This window comes from Mustela nivalis (assembly GCF_964662115.1).
Source record: "Mustela nivalis genome assembly, chromosome: 17".
In the NCBI taxonomy this organism is placed as follows: domain Eukaryota; kingdom Metazoa; phylum Chordata; class Mammalia; order Carnivora; family Mustelidae; genus Mustela; species Mustela nivalis.
Genome location: NC_139036.1, coordinates 19,984,825 through 20,004,665, shown reverse-complemented (window position 1 = coordinate 20,004,665; position 19,841 = coordinate 19,984,825). Strand labels below are relative to the sequence as shown.

Genomic DNA, 19,841 nt, shown 5'->3' with positions numbered 1-19,841 from the left:
ACCATGGTCTAATTAAAAATGCCAGATGTTTTGTTTACTAATCTTCTAATCTGGGAGAACCTTCTGGCTATGAGGACACAAATCATCGAGTGCCTGGGACTGTCCTTCGTCCATCTGTGTTGTCACAAAAGGAAAAAAAAAAAACAAACCAGATTCATCAAAGGAAGACATACAAAATTTGTTACAGCTTGTATCATTGTCTACTAAACTTTTGTTCTCTTTACTCAAAACAGAATTCCAACCCAGTATCTTGCTCCAAAAATGCATAGTGGATAGTCTTGGAGGTTCCTATAATTCTCTCTCTCTCTCTCTTTTTTTTTTTTAAATTTAAGATTTTAGGGACGCCTGGGTGGCTCAGTTGGTTAAGCAGCTGCCTTTGGCTCAGGTCATGATCCCAGCATCCTGGGATCGAGTCCCACATCGGGCTCCTTGCTCTGCGGGGAGAGTGCTTCTCCCTCTGCCTCTGCCTGCCTGTGCTTGCTCTCTCTCCCTCTCTCTCTCTGACAAATAAATAAAATCTTTAAAAAAAATTTTAAAGATTTTATTTGTTAGAGAGAGAGAGTGTGCACACAGGAAAATAGGGACGAAGAGGGGCAGAGGGAGAAGCAAACTTCCCACTGAGCAAGGAGTGGGATGCAGGGCTTGATCTCAGGACCTGAGCAGAAGACAGACACCCAACCAAATGAGCCACCCAGGTGCCCCAATCCTTACTTTCCTAAGACCATTAGCCTTCAGGATTTGGGCTATACTGGGGTAGATGAGATTTTTTTCTCTGGCCTATCAACTCCAAGTTTGATTCTAACCTAGTTCAAGGGGAAGAGTGCCATTCAAGGACTTAGTGACCACCTTAAATATGCCCAGTGTTAGGGCAAGATGAATGAGGTTATCATCTGATGTCGGATTTGGAGACTCACTGCTCTCTTCTCTCCTCTGTCCTGCCAGCTTTCATCCTTACCCTCCCACTCTTGGCATCTCTTGGCAGTAGCATTCCAGCATGTGAGGGCACTCTGTACCTGATCACACGATTTCCAAATTTCATATGGCTCCTTCTGAAAAAGGTTTACTTGGCTTATGGAGCCACATGCCTAAGCAAACTTAGAAACTGTGACTCTCTGACGTATTACTGTTCTACCAGTTACAAATTCCTAGATGTGTTTAGGACGAGGCAAAAGAAAATTAGCCAATATAAAACAAAGTCCTATTGTTAAAAAAAAAAAAAAGATAAGAATTTCAAAATCTGAAAATAGCTTTTGGATCTCTCTCTCTCTCTTTTTTTTTTTTAAAGATTTTATTTATTTATTTGACAGACAGACATCACAAGCAGGCAGAGAGAGAGAGGGGAGAAAGCAGGGTCCCTGCTGAGCAGAGAGCCCCATGTGGGGCTTGATCCCAGGACCCTGAGATCATGACCTGCCGAAGGCAGAGGCTTTAACCCACTGAGCCGAGCCACCCAGGCACTCCGGCTTTTGGATATCTCTTAAAGTGGCATTTGACAACCATCAATCTACTTTAATATTTTATTCATTTATTTACTTATTTAGATTTTATTTGTTTATTTAGAGAGACAGAGAGTACAAGCAGAGGGGAGGGACAGGGGTCGAGAGAGAGAAGCAGACTCCCTGCTGAGCTGGGATTCCCAGGACCCTGAGATCATAACCTGAGCCTAAGGCAGACACTTAACTGACTGAGCCCCGCAGATGCCCCTATTTTAACATTTTTATAAGCCTTCAAAGTGTAACATTTCCCTAGGAATTGTTCTGATCTTTCTCCTTCAAAAGAAAGTCAGAGCTAATACAAACCAACAAGGTCAGTTACACCTTTAAGAGAAATCTGCTGGGACATCAGGCAGAAGTAAACTAGCCAAGACTGGGAGAGAAGCCCAGCCCGCCCAGCCTATGTGTGCATAGGCTGTGGAGAGAGTGCTCATATGACGAGGGACTTTGCAGAAAAGCTATTTCTGTCAGAGCTGCTATACCCACTGGTCCAAGCATTCTGATTTCCCAGTTAAAATGAAGCAAAGACATAACCTTTGGGGAGAAAAGATGGAGGCAGAGGCAATGACTGCCCTAGGGTAGTTAGAAAAGATAAGTCATGGACAAGGTGGTAAATATAACCAGACAAGTAACAGGAAATGCAAAAATGTAGTCACCTACACTGAAATCATTAAGTAAATCTGTCACCATTTACTTCCCAAACTACTATATTATACTGATCTAAGATACCATTGTTTTTAAGATGCATCCTGATTTCAGAAATATCAAAATGAGAATAAGAGTGAGTCTTAGAATTGATGATACACAGTTCTTTCCCTGGTCTGAAATGGCTCCTAAGAGCTCATATGCCACAGAGAAGAATCTTCAGTCTGTCTGCCCTCAATCATTTCCCAAAACTATCCCTTAAGTCTTGGATACCATGGGGTCTGAGATGAGGACCAATCCAGAAACATTATTAATAGCAAGAACTCAGCATGGGTTGCTACCCTGACAACCATTTACACATGTCTAGTCTTTGAATTTTCTGAGACAGAATTTCCCAAACAAATCCCATCTCCTCAGAGAGATACAGGTCTTACTCAGGCAGTGTGTCACTCCCAGGCACTTCATTATTGGTAAGAGCGGATTTGAATCACAGAGGTCCAGGGAGGGGACCTCTCCTTGTTCAGGCAGGACATTTGTTTTGGCTAATCTGCCCCACCTCCCCCAAATCCCCTCTCAGAAGTGCTTCCAAAGACACCAAATAGAAAGATAAATTCTTCAAAATGCAATGGATTTAAAAATTTTTAAACCTTAAGTTTTCAAGGAAAGTCTTAGCCACAGTCTCTCCCATACTGCCTTCCTAAATCTTTAGCAAGTCGAAAATAAAATGAACACAGCAGAATCCCAAATACTTTGTCTTCCAAATGAACTTCATTAGCTAGAGGACCACTATAAAGAGCTTTTACCTTTGACTGTTCTTCATCTATTGAAGATTCTTCAGATGCATGGGGGGTATTACTCAAAGAGCTGCTTCTCTGGTCATCAGCTGTCCCTTCGGAAGGGGCTACTTCCATCACTGACAGTCGACAGCTCTCACTCCTTCCTCCACCCAGTTCTTCCATCCTTGAGTGGGAAAAAGATCGGGACCGGGTTTCTTGGGAAAGCTCTACAAACTTTTCCAGGGCGCTAAAAAAATCAATGCGATCCGTACTGAAATCTGAGACTTCAGCCTGGCAACTGGGTTGGGGGCTCGGTGATTCAGGATCAGGGGACATGGGAATGTCCTTTAGGCGAGATGTTAATTCTTCCAGAGGCAGTAAGTGCACGTTCACATCTGCTTTCAGGGCATCTGTCTCCAGATCTTCTACCGTTAAGTCTGAGAACTTGTTGGCAATTTCTGGGGCCTGTCCAGGTTGGATTAAGGCTTTGGATGCATGGCAGTTGTCAAGAGGGAATTTTGATTCATTGAGACAACACCCTGTTGAGCATCCATTGATGTCATTTAGGTTTAATTCATCTTCAATCTGTCCAGCATGAAATTCCCTAGAAGTAAACTCCAAGCAGATCATTCTTTCTTTGGTACATAGGCCCTTCTGATTTTCATCTTGTGGGACGACATGTTCCACAAAGACGGGAGGTATGGGTGGGTGATTCTCTATGGTCTTCACCTCGGCAATCTGGTCTGCTGAGGTGGTGATCTCCTTCTTGTTGAGTTCTAGCCCTGGTTTGCAGATGGGTTCATGGTGGTCTGAGAGGTCGCTATCTGAATGAGATCTCCAGAGCTTGTTATGTCGCTGTTTGCTGTGGAGGACACACACAGGAAATGCCTTATTGTGGGGTTTGTGAAATCAGTCAACACCCTGCCTAATGCTTGGTAATACCCAATGCAAGAAGTAGGCAATAAACATTTGTAAAGATGCTCAATTTAACTAAGAGCAAAAAGCAAAAACAAAGCAAACAACAATAAAAACAAATATGAGATCTGATTTTTTCTACCTATCAGACTGATGAGAGCTTTAAAATGGTTGCTAGCAGCTGGTATTGATGATGGCATGGTCTAACAAGTTTTCTCATACATAGCTGGTAGGAATGTGAATTGTAGAGATTCTTTCTTTATTATTATTATTTTTTTAAAGATTTCATTCATTTATTTGAGAGACAGAGATAGTGAGAAATAGAGCACAAGCAAGGGAGAGAGGAAGAAGCAGGCTCCCCACTGAGCAGGGAGCCCAATGCAGGCCTTAATCCTAGGACCCTGAGATCATGATCTGAGCTGAAGGCAGATATTTAACCCACTGAGCCACCCAGGCGCCCATGGAGAAAAGTTCTGATGGGATGAGATTTCATTTCAAACCATGTAACAAGGGAGTACATTTCCCAAAGCCCTAGCCAAAAAAGAAAAATGTGGCCCTGTGGCTGGTCAGATCAGGTACCCAGGAAACAGGTCCCTAGATGTGGCACTTAGGGGTGTGGTTTCCACGACTCACAAGCTGATGAAGAATCACCTAACTGCAGAGTGTAATGGAAAATGGCCCAAAACAATTTACCGCAGGCTCAGGGCCACGCCTGCCTGTGAATCTCTGCCGAGTCATGTGCCTGCACTAATGTGAACCCCTGTTTGTTCTCAAACTCTGCACCTGCTCTCAGCTCCCCCTTGTCTGTCTACTGTTTGGGTGGGGCTCTCTCTGACTCAGGCCTGCTCGGCAGAAGGGCACTTTTCCGGGTAGGGAACAGGTCATTCTGTTTATGAAGACAAGCTATAATCAATAGCTGGGAGGAAGGTAGAGTTTTCACCCTTTCCAAGCTGCATGAACTCCAGCCACCCCTAGGAGGAGACAACATATCACACATCCCAAACGAGTGAGTGACTGTGGGGAGGGGCAAACTGAATGGTTGCATAGGTGGGGCCTGAACCATACCCAGTGATCAACCCCAGGCCACGTGCTTCCCTTTAAAGTTTCTTTTATAACTAGATACTCTTGTTTCCTGACCTACATGTGGCTGTGTTCTCCAGTTTCTAACCCTCACCTATTATGAGGATGTTCAGACCTGCACCAACTCCTCTCAGCCCCCAAGGCAAGACAATTCCTGTGATGCAAACGACTGGGAAGACATCTCAGGGAGTAGCTGTTCTCACCCTTCTAAAAATGTAAAAGAACAGCTTTTCTTACCAGTCAAGAGGCAAATGGGACTTTTCATGATCCCAAGAACCTTCCAAAATATCATTTTTTAAAAACTGCCTGCAAATCACTAATCCATTAGGAGGGAATGAAAACGAAATTATGCTAACAGGTAACAACAGTGTATGTTTCAGAGGAAGTGGCTGCCATTACAGCTCCTTTGCCCAGCAGGGATTTCCTTCTCTTCCTGGGGGAGATAATCATCAGAAAATATTAGGTCAGGGCTCGGAATTAAACTGACACCTACTTGTAGAGAGAAAGAAAAATCCCAATCTAAAGACAGGTCTGGGGGGGTGATCTCGGGGTCCTGAGATCGAGTCCCGCATCAGGCTCTCTGCTCAGCAGGGAGCCTGCTTCCCTCTCTCTCTCTCTCTGCCTGCCTCTTCATCTACTTGTGATTTCTCTCTGTCAAATAAATAAATAAAAAATCTTAAAAAAAAAAAATAAAAAAAATAAAGACAGGTCTGATTCTGTTGCCTCTTTCGTTTTTGCAGCCAGAGTGGCACAAGGGAGAGGGGTAGGCAGCTAGCTCGTCCATAGAATCAAGACACTCATTACTGTGGCCTTGGACCTCGGACGCACTGCTTCTCCAGGTGCCCCTTCCTGCTCTCCCTCTCCCTCCTCCTAAATCAGAGGTTTTAGTAAACTCTGTCCTAAATTTTGTGCTTATCATCTTCTTTCTTCATAACGTCATCACCATTTTGTTCTTAATATACTGTTTGGTTTTGCATGTTGTGAACTTATATAAATAAAATCATACTCTATGTATATATTTGTCTACAACTGCCTTTTGCCTACACTGTTTTAAAGATTCATCAATATGTGCAGCTGTAATTCAGAGTGTGATGAATATACCACAGTTTATTTACCCATCCTGTTGATGAACAGGCCTGGCTATGATGAACAGCACTGCCAAGGACATTCTTGCACTTGGTGGATACTCTGGTCTCTAAAAGATGTTATATACAGGAGTGGAAAAGGTGGGTCACAGGGTACATGTACATCATCAATTTTACCCACTAACACCAAACTGTTTTCCAGGGCGGCTTTTCCCCACGTCAGTTTAGCCTGATGCTCTGTCAGGGATGGATGTAAGACACTGGATCATATTTATTATTTTAAACTGTTAATGTTTAGGGCGCCTGGGTGGCTCAGTGGGTTGGGCCGCTGCCTTCGGCTCGGGTCATGATCTCAGGGTCCTGGGATCGAGTCCCGCATCGGGCTCTCTGCTCAGCGGGGAGCCTGCTTCCACCCTCTCTCTCTCTGCCTGCCTCTCTGTCTCCTGGGATCTCTCTCTGTCAAATAAATAAATAAAATCTTTAAAAAAAAAAAAAATCTTTAAAAAAAAAAAATAAATAAACTGTTAATGTTTAAAGTCAACTGACTCCCTCCCCCTATTTCAGGTAGGCATCAAGTAAACAAGTTGCCAAAAAGAATTTCAGAGTTGGTTTGTGGCCTGGGTGATCCAAAGTCGTCTCAGGTTCTTTCCTCCCTTGAGCGAACTCAGACCTGATATTGGCCTTTTACTTCATAAATGAACAAGAAGGAAATCTAAATGACACATGATATCCCATCCTGCCTCCAATTTGCTTTCTTTCTCCTTGTTACATGCTTGGTAAGGCACCACCTTTGTCTGAGAAAGTTACATAGAGGAAAGTACTGCTAAAAATGGAGTATCAGTTATATAGTAAAATCAGACTGCTTACACTACTATGTCTTAGGACATTAGACAGCTGGAAGAAAGGAGAAGAAAGAAAAAGCAACAACTGAGCATCCCAAGAACCTTCCAAAATATCAAAATATCCAAAATATCACATGTTGTCCATGGTCCCTATGGGCTTTAAAATTATTTCAATGAAGAGCCATTAATCTCAATTACGATGCGGATTCATTATCAGGTTCCCTCCTGCTGGTTGACCACTGTATACCAGTGAACCAGACTTGGATGTCTCCACCAGCAAAGCAGGGGAGTGTAACAGACACCTCTGACTCCTCTGGCCCTAGGGACAGGGGTGTGCAAAGAATCAAAACTGATACCACCCAGTGTTTCTTCTCTGCCCCTTGTACATTGGAACCTAGTATCACAGACACATGGTCCAGCTTGCCAACGCCTGAAATCTGAACTTGTCTAATGGAACAAAAATCTGCCAGATACCTGCATGATCAGAGAACAGAATAACAAACATGGCTGTTGGGAGTTTAATGGAGGGTTTCAACACACACACACACACACACACACACACACACACACACACACAAACACACACCCCCTCTTCCTATCTCACTCCCACCCCCAGCTATAAAAACATAAAAAATAAAATTAGATATGAATAGTATCAGTGGGTTTATGGTACCCTCCTTTTAGGCCCTAAGGGTTATATTAAATATTAGCCTTCCCTGGGCTCTTAAAGACATACTGAACTATGAAAAAGGCCCTTGCATTTCAGACAGGTGGTCACTATTTGGCCCACAGCCTTGCATTCTGATTAAGTGGCTGTAACCAGGGGCGCCTGGGTGGCTCAGGGGGTTAAAGCCTCTGCTTTTGGCTCGGGTCATGATCTCAGGGTCCTGGGATCGAGCCCCACATTGGGCTCTCTGCTCAGCAGGGAGCCTGCTTCCCCTACTCTCTCTCTGCTTGCCTCTCTGCCTACTTGTGATCTGTCTGTCAAATAAATAAATAAATCTTAAAAAAAAAAAAAAAAGAGACTGTAACCAATTCATAAATCACTTACAGAGGCCTGGTATCACTTTGGTAGACTCCTATTCTACCAAGACGTCAAAGCCCCAAGCTAATACCCTCAGAGGGCTGCCACCTCAAGTTAAGTACCCAGTGCCACTAGACAACCATGGGGGCTAAAGAGTGCTAGGATTAGGCTCTATCTTTTTGGGAGAACCAGCACATGGTTCCTGGCATACAAGACCGAAGTACCTCCACAGGAAATGGATTTCTTTGCAAACAGAATGAGTGGGATTTTTCTAAGGACTTTCTTCTCCTGGTTACCTAAGCTGTAGAGCTTCCGACAGTTCCAGAAGTCTGGGGCTTCTCTGTTTTTGCTTTTCTGAGCAGGCAGACCCTGGAGTAGTGCTCTAGGGCTGGGCAAGAATCTGCTGGGCCCAGTCCACTTGGCAGCTAGTTTGGCAATAGCCTATAAGTCTGTTTCTTAAAACGAAAACATCGGAGACTGCAGACCCTAATGATTGTATACACAGCAGGCACTCCCACTCTTTCTCCTAACTGGCAGAGACTTGATTTGATTTGGGTATTCACTGTTTCATGGGAGCCCCGGGAGGAGACAGTCTGGAGGGAGGAGTGTAAAGGCAGGCCACTTCTTCCCCTAGCTTTCTCCCCACAGGGTCACTTCAGGCTGACTGCATTCCTTGACTGAAGGTTATTTCTCCTCTCTGAAGTGGGCTCTTTCTCCTGGAATCTCCTTCTAGGCTCTAGGAGCTGGCTCCCTCTGGACCTTGCAGCTATTAGCGAACAGCTCTTGCTGATACAAGTTCCTTGATTCTACTACAATCCCACATCTTTGTAAAGCCCTCCTCAAATCATCCTAATCCAAGTATGCTGTTTCTTGCTGAGATCCCGATCAATGGAGGTATTCTATTACTTGCACTTGAAAGCAGCCTAAGCAATATCCCTAGCACTAGATTCTAGTTCTTAACATCCAGGAAAAACACAGTACAGGAAATTCCAGGACCACTTCCTATTCTAGTTTCTAATGGAGTTAGTGTGCCCGAGGGTGGTGGAAGGCAGTGGTTGGAGGAAGGAGGAGGGAATAGGTGGCACATGCATGTGTGTGTTTCTGGGTGGCCCTGGAGAAAGAAGATGATGAGAACCACATCAGAATAACCCTTACCAGTATACAGTGTTCACTGTTTTTTTATAATCCTGAGGATCAAGAGGTATATGCAGGTTCCTCTGACTGAGCCAGCCAGGTGCCCTTGTAGTATACATTTATTTATACACATTTTTATTTAAAATAACCCTGTGACATAGGGTTCTTTAAAAATCTTTTTAAAATTTAAATTCAATTTAGTTAACATACAGTATATTACCAGTTTCAGTGTGACCTAGGGCTCTTGATTTTCAAATTACAAATGGGGTCAGGTAAGGATCAGAACTGTGAAGTAACTCCTCAAAGTTGCAGCAAGAGGATGAACCAGAGATGGAAACCAGATCTATTGACTCCAATTCTGTGGTTTTTCTCATTCCCCAGGGCTTGCTCCTCCCTCCATGAATCAAGCCCAGGAAGGCAGGATAGAACCAAAAGGGAAAGGAAGAGGCAGCGTGATTTGTGGGTTATGCTGCCCTTCTTATTCTCATCTACGATTTTTCTGAAGTTCCTTTAACATCTAAGAAAAACCACATACTCTAAAAAAACCCAAACCAACAGCTTGCAGTAGCCTGAGATTCCAGAATAAATACTGAAATTGGCAGGACACATAGTATCCTTGCTCTCAATGGGTCACGTGAGGATACTGCCTAACATCCGTCATGTGTGTGCCTGGGAACATACAATATTTATGTCTCATCCGACCCTCACATGCCTCTTTCTTGTGCCAAAAAGAACCGCCGTGTCCTACCTTCTGATCTAATCTAAAAATGTCATCAAAATCTGGCCCCAAAGACCTCTAAATTCTTTCTCAGTGCGGGAGACTTGAGTGAGTATCCTCCCTGCCTCCTGAAAGAATGGCTCAGATGAAATCATGCCAAGTACTGAGTAAACGGGAGGGCTTTTTTTTTTTTTTTTTTTTTTTTTTAGTGGAAACCATAATGCTATGCTGTGGCCACATTTTCCTCAGACTTTGGGGGTGGGAGGGTGGTCCCTCTGCCTCTGCCTGGATAGGCTGGAAGGCTATTTAACATTTTGTTCAGGGGAAACACAGCCCAGATTCAAGAGTCAAGACCAAGTCATAAGACTCACTGGAGTCAAACTCTGGCACCAGCCCCAACCACTTCTAGGCAGCTGTGCCTTCATCTGAACAAAACCACCTAGAACATGCACACATGAAAAAAATCAAAGCAAAATCTAGACTCCACAGAACTTCAGCATCTGGTATCTCAGGAAACTGACCCTTAAACCCAGTTTAATATGCAAATCTCTTTCCTTGAGAGCAGTTGAAAGTGGCTTTCACCACCACCAAGGTAAAATAATAAACAATTAATTACTCATTTTATAACCAATTACCAAGGTTATATTATATTATATTATATTATGCTGAAATGAGTAGTTCTTATTGATACAGAAAGATGTTCAAGATCTAGTATTGGGTAGACAGAGAAAGAAAAATACTGAATGGTATCACTTATATGTGTAATCTAAAAAAGCCACACTCAGAGACATAGAGAATAAAGTGGTGGTTACTAGAGGATGGGGGAAATGGGGAGATGTTGGTCAAAGGGTATAAACTTCTAGTTATAAGATTAGTAAGTTCTGGGATCTAATGGAAGATGGAGATTATAGTTCATAATATTATATCATGTACTTGAATGTTGCTAAGAGAGATCCTGAATATTTTCACCATGAAAAAACTAACAGCGTGTGAAGGAATGGAGGCATTAGCTAATGCCGTGGTGATAATCATCTGCAATAGATAAATGCATCAAATCAACACACTGGACACCTTCAATTTACACAATGTTATATGACAATTCTATCTCAGTAAAGCTGGGTGGGGGCGGGGGGAAGGATGGTTAAGTGAGGGCTAACTGCAGTGTAACTGTTCAATATACATTGCTATAGTTAAAAAAAAAAAAAAGGAAGACCAGTTACTAGGTGAAGAGGTGGGCTGAACAATAGCTTTTGTGAGAAAATAACCATCAATATATATGGTAAGAGTCAGACCTGGAGAAACATGAAAGATAATGTTGAATACTGTCTGTGGGTACTGAATTTATAAATGACTTTTCTGTGTTCTCTGCATTTCTGTAAAGCATATATATATATATGTGTGTGTGTGTGTGTGTATCCAGATTAAAAGATTTTTAAAAGGAGAAGAAGAGAGTTATTTTCAGGAAGTGCCTTCATAGCCCAGATTTGATTTTTCACATGACCAAAATTTTGGAGAAGGCTCACTGAAACCAAGAACTGATAAAAAATAATGACTAAAACAGCACCCAGTACTTAAACTTTTTTTTTCTTTTGAAGAATGGGATTAAAAAAATTTCTAAGAACTTCATCTATGTTTAGCATTACTTTGGGAGCAGTAAGTATCCATTTTGATAAGGCAGCAGTGTCTGGCCTTAGAAGATGTTGGGAAATGTTTCTGATAATCAGTACCTACTTGAGAATTAAAGTAAGAAAACAGTATTTCCACCTTTTAGTTTAATGTCTTTAGTTTAAATGCTTGTTCTTCCATACTATTCTTAAATGCCTGCACTTATTTTTGAAAAAACTGGACTGACAGAGGTTTCAACTTCCAAATGTTCACACATCCAAATTAGGCTGAGAGCTAGCTGCAGGGAAGGACATTTTATCTTGCCCCAGGGAGCATAATGCAGAGAAAATCTGGGAAAGTCACTGAAGGGACTCACCTTGCCAGCAAGATCCCCTGGTACTCTTCCAGTTGTCTCATGAAGCTGGGGTTGGGCTTGGTCACTGTTCGCCTTTCCTTCACGTAGTCATAGGCCCGGTCCAGATTCCAGCCATATTCCTTCATTGCATAGGCAATCACAGTGGAGGCTGAGCGACTCACCCCCATTTTGCAGTGCACAAGGCATTTAGATCCATGTTTCCTACATTGAGGGATTGAGATAAGGAAGAAAAAGCACAAGAGTGAGTACATTTTAAAAGTTAGGTTCTAGGGGCGCCTGGGTGGCTCAGTGGGTTAAGCTGCTGCCTTTGGCTCAGGTCATGATCTCAGGGTCCTGGGATCGAGCCCCGCATCGGGCTCTCTGCTTGGCAGGGAGCCTGCTTCCCTCTCTCTCTCTCCTGCCTCTCCATCTACTTGTGATTTCTCTCTGTCAAAATAAATAAATAAAATCTTAAAAAAAAAAAAAAAAAAAAAAAAAAGTTAGGTTCTAAATGTGCCCAGGTCTCCTCTCGCCCTTCCATTTTCTTGCAAACCATCCCACCTTAGGGTACTTATATATTATCTATCGTCAAATGTGCAGGGAGGGTAGGCAACCCTGGCGTACTCAAACAATATTCAGTGTTGGTGTTAATCTTTTTAAATTCCTTCAGCAAACATTTACCAGATAATCACTGTATGTAAGACAATGTGCAAAGTACTGGGAGGCAAAGAAAAGTAAATGTTCCCTAAATGGTAGGGTTCAGGGGGAGAAAGAGATAATTAGAATGTAAAATGGTAAATGCAATGAGTGTGAAGGGGAGAATTTTCAGGTTAGAGACGGGACCCCATTTTGCGTGTCTGGAGGCTAGTGCCTTTACAGTTCCAGGGGCATGTTTTAAGGCTGGCGCACCCTTGAGTTACAAGTGTGATGGTGATTCATCTGCTTTATCCAAATGTTCTGAGTTGCTTCCAGTTCAAGTTCCAGTAAGGGTTCTGTCCCTGGAGAAGAGTACAAACCAAATGAAACGAACTCTCCTCTTTACTCAGATGTAGCCCTTGCTATCACTTTTCACAACACCGCCACCATGTTCTGTCTGGGGACTGGCTAGACAATCTGTGGAGTTGGATGGGACCATGTGATGCACCACATGGCTTTCTCAGTGAGGAGGACGGAATGAATCACTACCTGTTGTTGTTTTAATGGGGCAGAAGAAAGAGAAAGCAAAGTTACCATAAAGTAACTGTAAAAAAACAAACAAAACCGTGTGGTCTCAAGATGCCAGATATTACTTTGGATATGAACATTACGCAGTCCTGCTATGCTAACTCTGCTAATAACACAGTGTCTGGCACAAAGTAAGCCTTCAAATATTTACTAAATGTATGAATGAACTTATGGATCTGCTGTTAGGTCGTCGGCTGGAAGCAGAAATATCTCAAAATCTGGAAAAAAGAACGGTTACTCTTTTCACTAGTATATCTGGGCTAAAAATCCTTCCCATGTGGCTATTCTAATAAATTAAAAAAAAAAATGTACATCAGCCTAATAGGGAAAACCTACTCATTCACTCACTCACTGTATTACAGTAAACAAGCTTCCTTCCGGAGGCTTATAACACTTCTGCTGGAGACAGACACACACGAAAGAGTTAAGTACAATGCAAGGAAGGCATGAGGTTATGTGCCAAAATGATAGGAATGAGGTTATGTGCCAGATAAGTGATAGGAATTCAGAGAATGATCTGCAATAACCAAAACAGTCTCAAAGGAAGGTAAGATTAACTTCCTACCCATGATTTAGATATGAAATTCTGGAGTCTTTAGGTTGGTGCAGGTGTGCGTCTCTGTGTGCTTACTGATTACAAATGACTAGGACATTTTCATTTTGTTTATGGCACCACAGGGTTTTCATTTAGACTACAGGGCAGAGTGCCTCAGATATAAGTTCAGACATGTGCTCTATATTTCCCCATCAAGCTCCGACTTCAAATTTCAGGTCTATACCTGCAGGCATGGAAGGTGCTCAAAGTTGGACAATTTTAAGAACCATACAGTTATGAAATCCACCCCCATAAAAGCATTTCTTCATTTTGAATGGGGCTTTTTCACTGGATGGCTTCTAACTCACATACTGAAGGATCTGAAGTCAGTTTGGAAAATCCGATTTCGTTTTCAGTTTCAGCCACGCACCCTCAACCCCTCTGGCCCTTTCCCATGCTAGGTTGTCTAGATTAAGCCTGGTATCCCTTCAGGAATCCTAAACCCACCCATCTGTAGGTCGAGTCTGGAATTCAGGGCCCTGATCAGGAGGAAACACATGAGGTGCCTGGGGTGCCATTTAAGGAGGTGGTCCCTCTCAGACGCTGACCTACACTTGCATGAGGCCAAGCAGGAGCCCGACTGCCCACTCACATGTACCCCACACGCCTCACATATCTCACCTCAGGGCTGAAACTGGCCTTTCCTTTCACTGGGACTGGGGCCTCACCTGAACTCTAGCCTCTTTGGATGTGATCCTCACCACTTGCTCAGTCTTTTCCAGTCTCCCTTCCTTAAGGAACTAGTCTATTCCTAAATACTGGATGGACTCGGAAATAAGACATGATCTTAGGTTCAAGTCCTATCTTCACCACTTGTTCCCTAACTTCTCTGAACCTCGTCTCCATAGTCTGTCCCCATCTATACAAAAGGATGATGGTATATGTCTCTCTGGGTTCTGGAAAATATTACATGAGAGGATAAAGTGTAAAGTACCTGGCACATAGTAAGCATGCCATGAGTGGTATTACTGAGAACCATTTAGTAATAGGCTTCAAGACTATAAAACACTCTTCCAGGTGCTAGCTAGGGACTGAGCGTATGGGTTCAAAGCTAGTGCAGGAGGATTCAAGGTAACTAAGAGGAAGAACTTCTTGACTATGGAGGTTCTGCAGAAAGACATGGAATCACCACTGTAGGAGGACTTTAAAAATGAGAAGCGCTTCTCATCTATCAGGGATGATTTGAACGTGGTCCCATCAAAGGGGCAGCATGGCCAACATGCTCATTTATGGTTCCATCTATTGAAGGAATATATAGGATTGGCAAGGAAATCCCCAGGGACTTAAAAAAACAAAACAAAACAGCGTTGACATACTAATACTAATTAACACTATTACATTAATACTATTAGTTTCACTAAAAGGACCAATTAATTTAAAGATGACATGAACAGAACGGCCAGAGGAAAATTTCACTGTTCAGTGCCCCATAAGGGTAAAGGAGAAGAATGAAAAAGGAGTTCCAAGACTAAGTTTTTCTTCTAGTTTTCAGAAAGGAGGACTCAGTATCCCACCCACCTGGAGTCATCTCTGTTCTCTAGCTTTCCCACATCTCTTTTGGCAACTCAGACCTTCCTTCAGAACATCTTCCTTCTCTTACTCCTACTGCATTTGCAGCATCTTCCATTTGCCCTACCTCATCTCGGGATCAGTGGGAACGAATAGTCAACAGGAGATTATCTTCGTCCAGGGGATTCATCTACTTACAGAGAGTATGGAATCACCGGTCAAATTCTCCCCAGGATGAAGAAACCTCAGTCTCCTTTTTTTGTTTAATTCCTTCTCCAGAGTACAGACAGTAAGCTGTCTATAGCTCGCAGGACCCAGTCATGTGTGGTGCAGGGGGTACATGGGTCAGAGCATGTATGTGGGACCATTACTCACTTTGCTTTAGAGATGAATTTGTAAGTGTCATTCCAGTAAGCCAGTAGATCTGTTGCTTCTTCATCATATACTCGGATGTTATGATACTCAAAGACTCCTGGGAAGAAGTTATCTATCTCTCGAGTGACATTCAGGATATACCGCACCCTGCAAGGGGACCAAGGGAGAATGTGTGCTTTACTACTCAGGCTAAATCCAATGCCAGCACTGTTCTTACTTATAGTTGACTTCTTAGGTTGAAATTGAATACTAAAATATTGAAGAAAGCTAAAAAACAAAGAAGCTATATACTGATTTGGTACAGAAACCATATAATACAGAATCCAGGACATAACTGGGCACAAACGAATTACTGGGAGAAAAGCTGTCTACCAAGTTCAATATCTAAATTCCATTCTCAGTTTATGTACAGTTACACAGTCTCATCTTTGATAGTCTTTTGAAAATATACCTTGTATTTTTTTTTTTAAAAGAGATTCTTTTTTTTTAAAGATTTTATTTATTTATTTGACAGAGTGAAATCACAAGTAGATGGAGAGGCAGGCAGGGAGAGAGAGAGGGAAGCAGGCTCTCCGCTGAGCAGAGAGCCCGATGCGGGACTCGATCCCAGGACCCTGAGATCATGACCTGAGCCGAAGGCAGCGGCTTAACCCACTGAGCCACCCAGGCGCCCCTATACCTTGTATTTTACTTCAAAGAATCAACCTAAGGTCCAGGATCTGACAATTTCTCTTTAGTCAATAAAATTACCAGAAACTTAATTTATTCTTTGGAAGTCATTTGTATTAAATCAGACTATTAACGTCTACCTCAAAAGAAACAAAAAGCAACAAAAGAGGGAAGGGGATTATTTCCTCCTCTCTTTCTAAATGCTAGATTTTGCTCTGTTACTCTCTGTAAACTATAAGAAAGGCGAAAGAGACCAGGGCTGGGAGGGTCAGAGTTAAGTTGGACCTAAAATTCTCTTAACTCTCTAGGCTGCAGTTCTGGCTGTCACAGCAGATGTGACTGAGAGTTCTCGCATAACCCAGAGGCTTATAGAGAAGGCTTTCTGTATCACAAATATCTTCTGCTGTCTCTCTCACTGTACAATTACAGTAAATGCTTAGGCTTAATTTGCCAAATGGTTATCTTTTCTCAGTGCTGTGTGGATTTGGATGTCACTGGAGTTTACTCCAACAACACAACATGGACTCATTTATTTTGCTCTGCAGAAGCTGCTTCCTTTGTGGAACTACACATAGGGATCTTACAAACCCAGTCTCTGAAGTCAGAGAAATGACTACAGAAAGGGAGAGTCAGAGTTGATCCATCTTGTGGTTAAGGTCAAGAGACCAAAATTTTTCTGAAACATGATTTTAATGTTTTAACTTTGCATCAAAGTCCATTACTAGATAGGATTTTTTTTTTTCTTTTTAATTTAAAAAGCAAGCACATGCAATTGTGGAAAACAGTACATGGAGTAATTCTATGACCCAGAATATTCCTCTCCTAGGTATAAACCTAGAGAAATGAAAAATAAATTTAATCCCAAATTTGTACATGAATGGTTACAGCAGTAATCATAATAGCTAGAAAGTGGAAACAACTCAAATGTCCACCAGCTGATGAATGAATAAATAAAAAGTGTTATTTCCAAACAAAATAACATTATTTGACAATTAAAAAAAAAAGGAATGAAGTAATAACACATGCTACAACATTGATAAACCTTGAAAATATAAAGTAAAAGAAACTCTTCTTAAAAGTGCACATATTATATAATTCCATTTAAATGAAATGTCTGGAATAGGAAAATCTATAGATACAGGAAACAGAGTAGTAGTTTCTAGAAGCTGGGGAAGAAGGGAAATGGGGGTGACTCTGAAAGGGTATAGAACTTTCTTTTTGGCTGAAAAAATGTTCTAATTAATTATTGCACAATTCTCTAAAAATAATAAATATCATTAAAGTGTACATTTGAAGTGGGTGAAATATATGTGAATTATATCTCAATAAAACTGTCAAAAGGAAAGCACACTTCTCTTAATTAAAATAAAAATGAATAACCTCCCACCTCTAATCTCATACTGCACTAATGAATTATGATAGAACAAGGCTTCCCAATCCTATTCATTACAGAACCATAAGGCAGTCACTACCAATTGAAATTAGCACTCCTTTGAATAAATAAAGAAGATATGGCCCATATATACAATGGAGTATTATGCCTCCATCAGAAAGGATGAATACCCAACTTTTGTATCAACGTGGATGGGACTGGAGGAGATTATACTGAGTGAAATAAATCAAGCAGAGAGAGTCAATTATCATATGGTTTCTCTTATTTGTGGAACATAAGGAATGACACGGAGGACATTGGAAGAAGGAGAAGTGAGTTGGGGGAAATCGGATGGGGAGACGAACCAGGAGAGACTGTGGACTCTGAGAAACAAACTGAGGGTTTTGGAGGGGAGAGGGGTTGGGGGATGGGTGAGCCTGGTGGTGCGCATTAAGGAGGGCAGGGATTGCATGGAGCATTGGGTGTGGTGCATAAACAATGAATCTTGGAACACTGAAAAAATAAAATAAAATTTAAAAAAATTAGCACGCCTTGAAACTTCTTTGACTCTATATGAAGTGGCACTTTACTTGGGGTTCTGAAGTTAGTAGATGGGGTGAAAATGGCCTTATTGCCAAAATTAGACCTGAAAATCCCCAAGTCATCCCCTAAATCCAAAAGGGGGAGTATACATGTTTTGTAACCGTAATTCTTAATCCACAAGATTTTAAGAACCAGTGAATTTATGAAACAAGATCTAAGTAGATGTCTGACCATCTACCTATACTGTCTTTTAAGATAAATACATCTGTGTTTTATAATTTAGCATTATAAATAGTAAATGAGATGAACATGTATCATCTCCAGCGGGGTGTGTGTGTGTTATAAGTCAAAGTATATATGTGCATAATGTAATTTCAATACATTTGGCAAGAACTGGCTGTATCAAAGCTCAGATTTCATGTTAAACACTGTATCTACATGCTAGTTTCTGGCAAGTTACAGTCAATTTTTCTATCGTCCCTTCACATTTACTGAGTACCCTCTTGGTATAAAGCTTTGAGCTAAGTAGATATATGTTTTACGTAAAACCAAGATACAGTCTCTATTTTCAAGAACTCTATAGACTCAATCCTAATCAATTTAAAGTTTCCAAGTTCTATTTATTTTCACATCTTAAATTAAGTAACCAGATTCACTCCCTACTTCTCCCCACCCCAAGAACTCTTTGTATAAATCTCTGGCTTAAGTCTTGTTCCAGGTTCATTTTAGCAATTATGACATACCTTTCTTTCGAAGGAAAAGTAGCGAGTATGCAACTAATTATGCTAAAGATAACCAGAAGGCTGGCTTATAGCTGGGAAAACAGGCGGCCAGGAACTAGCCATCCCTACTTCTGGGTGTCAGTAAGTCTTATCGCTGGGCACCTAAGAGTTAGCATGGCCAAGTTCAATGAAAAATTTAGACATTAGCTAAGAAGTCAAAAGGGAAGAGGAATGGCAGCTTTTTGCTTGCTGAATGTCGATGGTGTTCTCAATAGCTACAATCAAACTCAATAACCATGCTGCTTAGGGGCACATTTCTTAATACAAAGTAGGTATTCTTGTTCAATTTCAGAAGCTTGTCCATTTTACATTTATAACCTACTTAGATTTCAAGCACCTTACTAAAAAAGGATGCAGACTGAGTCTTATTTTTCTTTGGGTCCCTAATATCTAGCACTGGACCTGGCCCACAGAAGATGGTCAGTAAATGTTGAGGAAATAGCTGTGAACCTGACATATGCAGAGCTGTGTACTCTTACAAGGAAATAGGAACCAAAGGCAAAACTGTGGAGGCAGTAAAAAGATCAGTGGTTGCCAGGGGTGGGGGTGGGAATAAATAGGCAGAACACAGGATTTTTAAGACCGTGAAAATACTCTGTGTGATACCATAATGATGGATGCATGATACTACACATTTGTCCAAAGCCACAGAATGTACAATACCAACAGTGAACTGTAATGTAAATATGGACTTTGCATGATTACAACGTGCGTATCAGTGTAGGGTCATCAGTTCTAACAAATGCACCACTCTGGCAGGGACAGTGATAATAGGGGAGGCTATGCATGTGTGGGGGCAGAGGTATATGGGAAATCTCTGTACCTTCTGCTCAATTTTACTGTGCACCTTAAATTGTTCTAAAAACAAACAAAAGTAACCAATAACTACATTTGTTTTAAAGAGCAGGAAAGGCATGCACATTTATTTTGGAAAGCCTTTCCTCTGAAACAGTGCTCTTCTGGGACGTGTGTGGGGGAGGATGGAACAGTGGGAGAATGGCCACTTAACTTTTTATTAGATTACACCTGATTAGAATCAAATGGAAGCAACTCTTAGGCTGAAAGTTACTCACCGACACCTATTTGACAGGAAAAAGTAA

The 19,841-nt window shown here is 41.7% G+C and overlaps 2 protein-coding genes across 2 annotated transcripts in view; both read right to left on the bottom strand.

Annotated features, from left to right (window-relative positions):
• The window catches only part of SSH2 (slingshot protein phosphatase 2), a 252,619-nt gene that overhangs the window by 7,190 nt on the left and 225,588 nt on the right, over positions 1–19,841 (bottom strand). The window contains exons 13-15 of the mRNA XM_082708526.1: positions 15,376–15,743; positions 11,694–11,894; positions 2,942–3,776 (exon numbers count right to left, since the gene is read on the bottom strand). Coding sequence (XP_082564652.1) covers positions 2,942–3,776; positions 11,694–11,894; positions 15,376–15,743 — 1,404 coding nt within the window. The remainder of the gene's footprint in view (positions 1–2,941; positions 3,777–11,693; positions 11,895–15,375; positions 15,744–19,841) is intronic.
• Positions 1–19,841, bottom strand: part of ALDOC (aldolase, fructose-bisphosphate C) — a 1,020,901-nt gene that overhangs the window by 952,917 nt on the left and 48,143 nt on the right. The window lies entirely within an intron of this gene.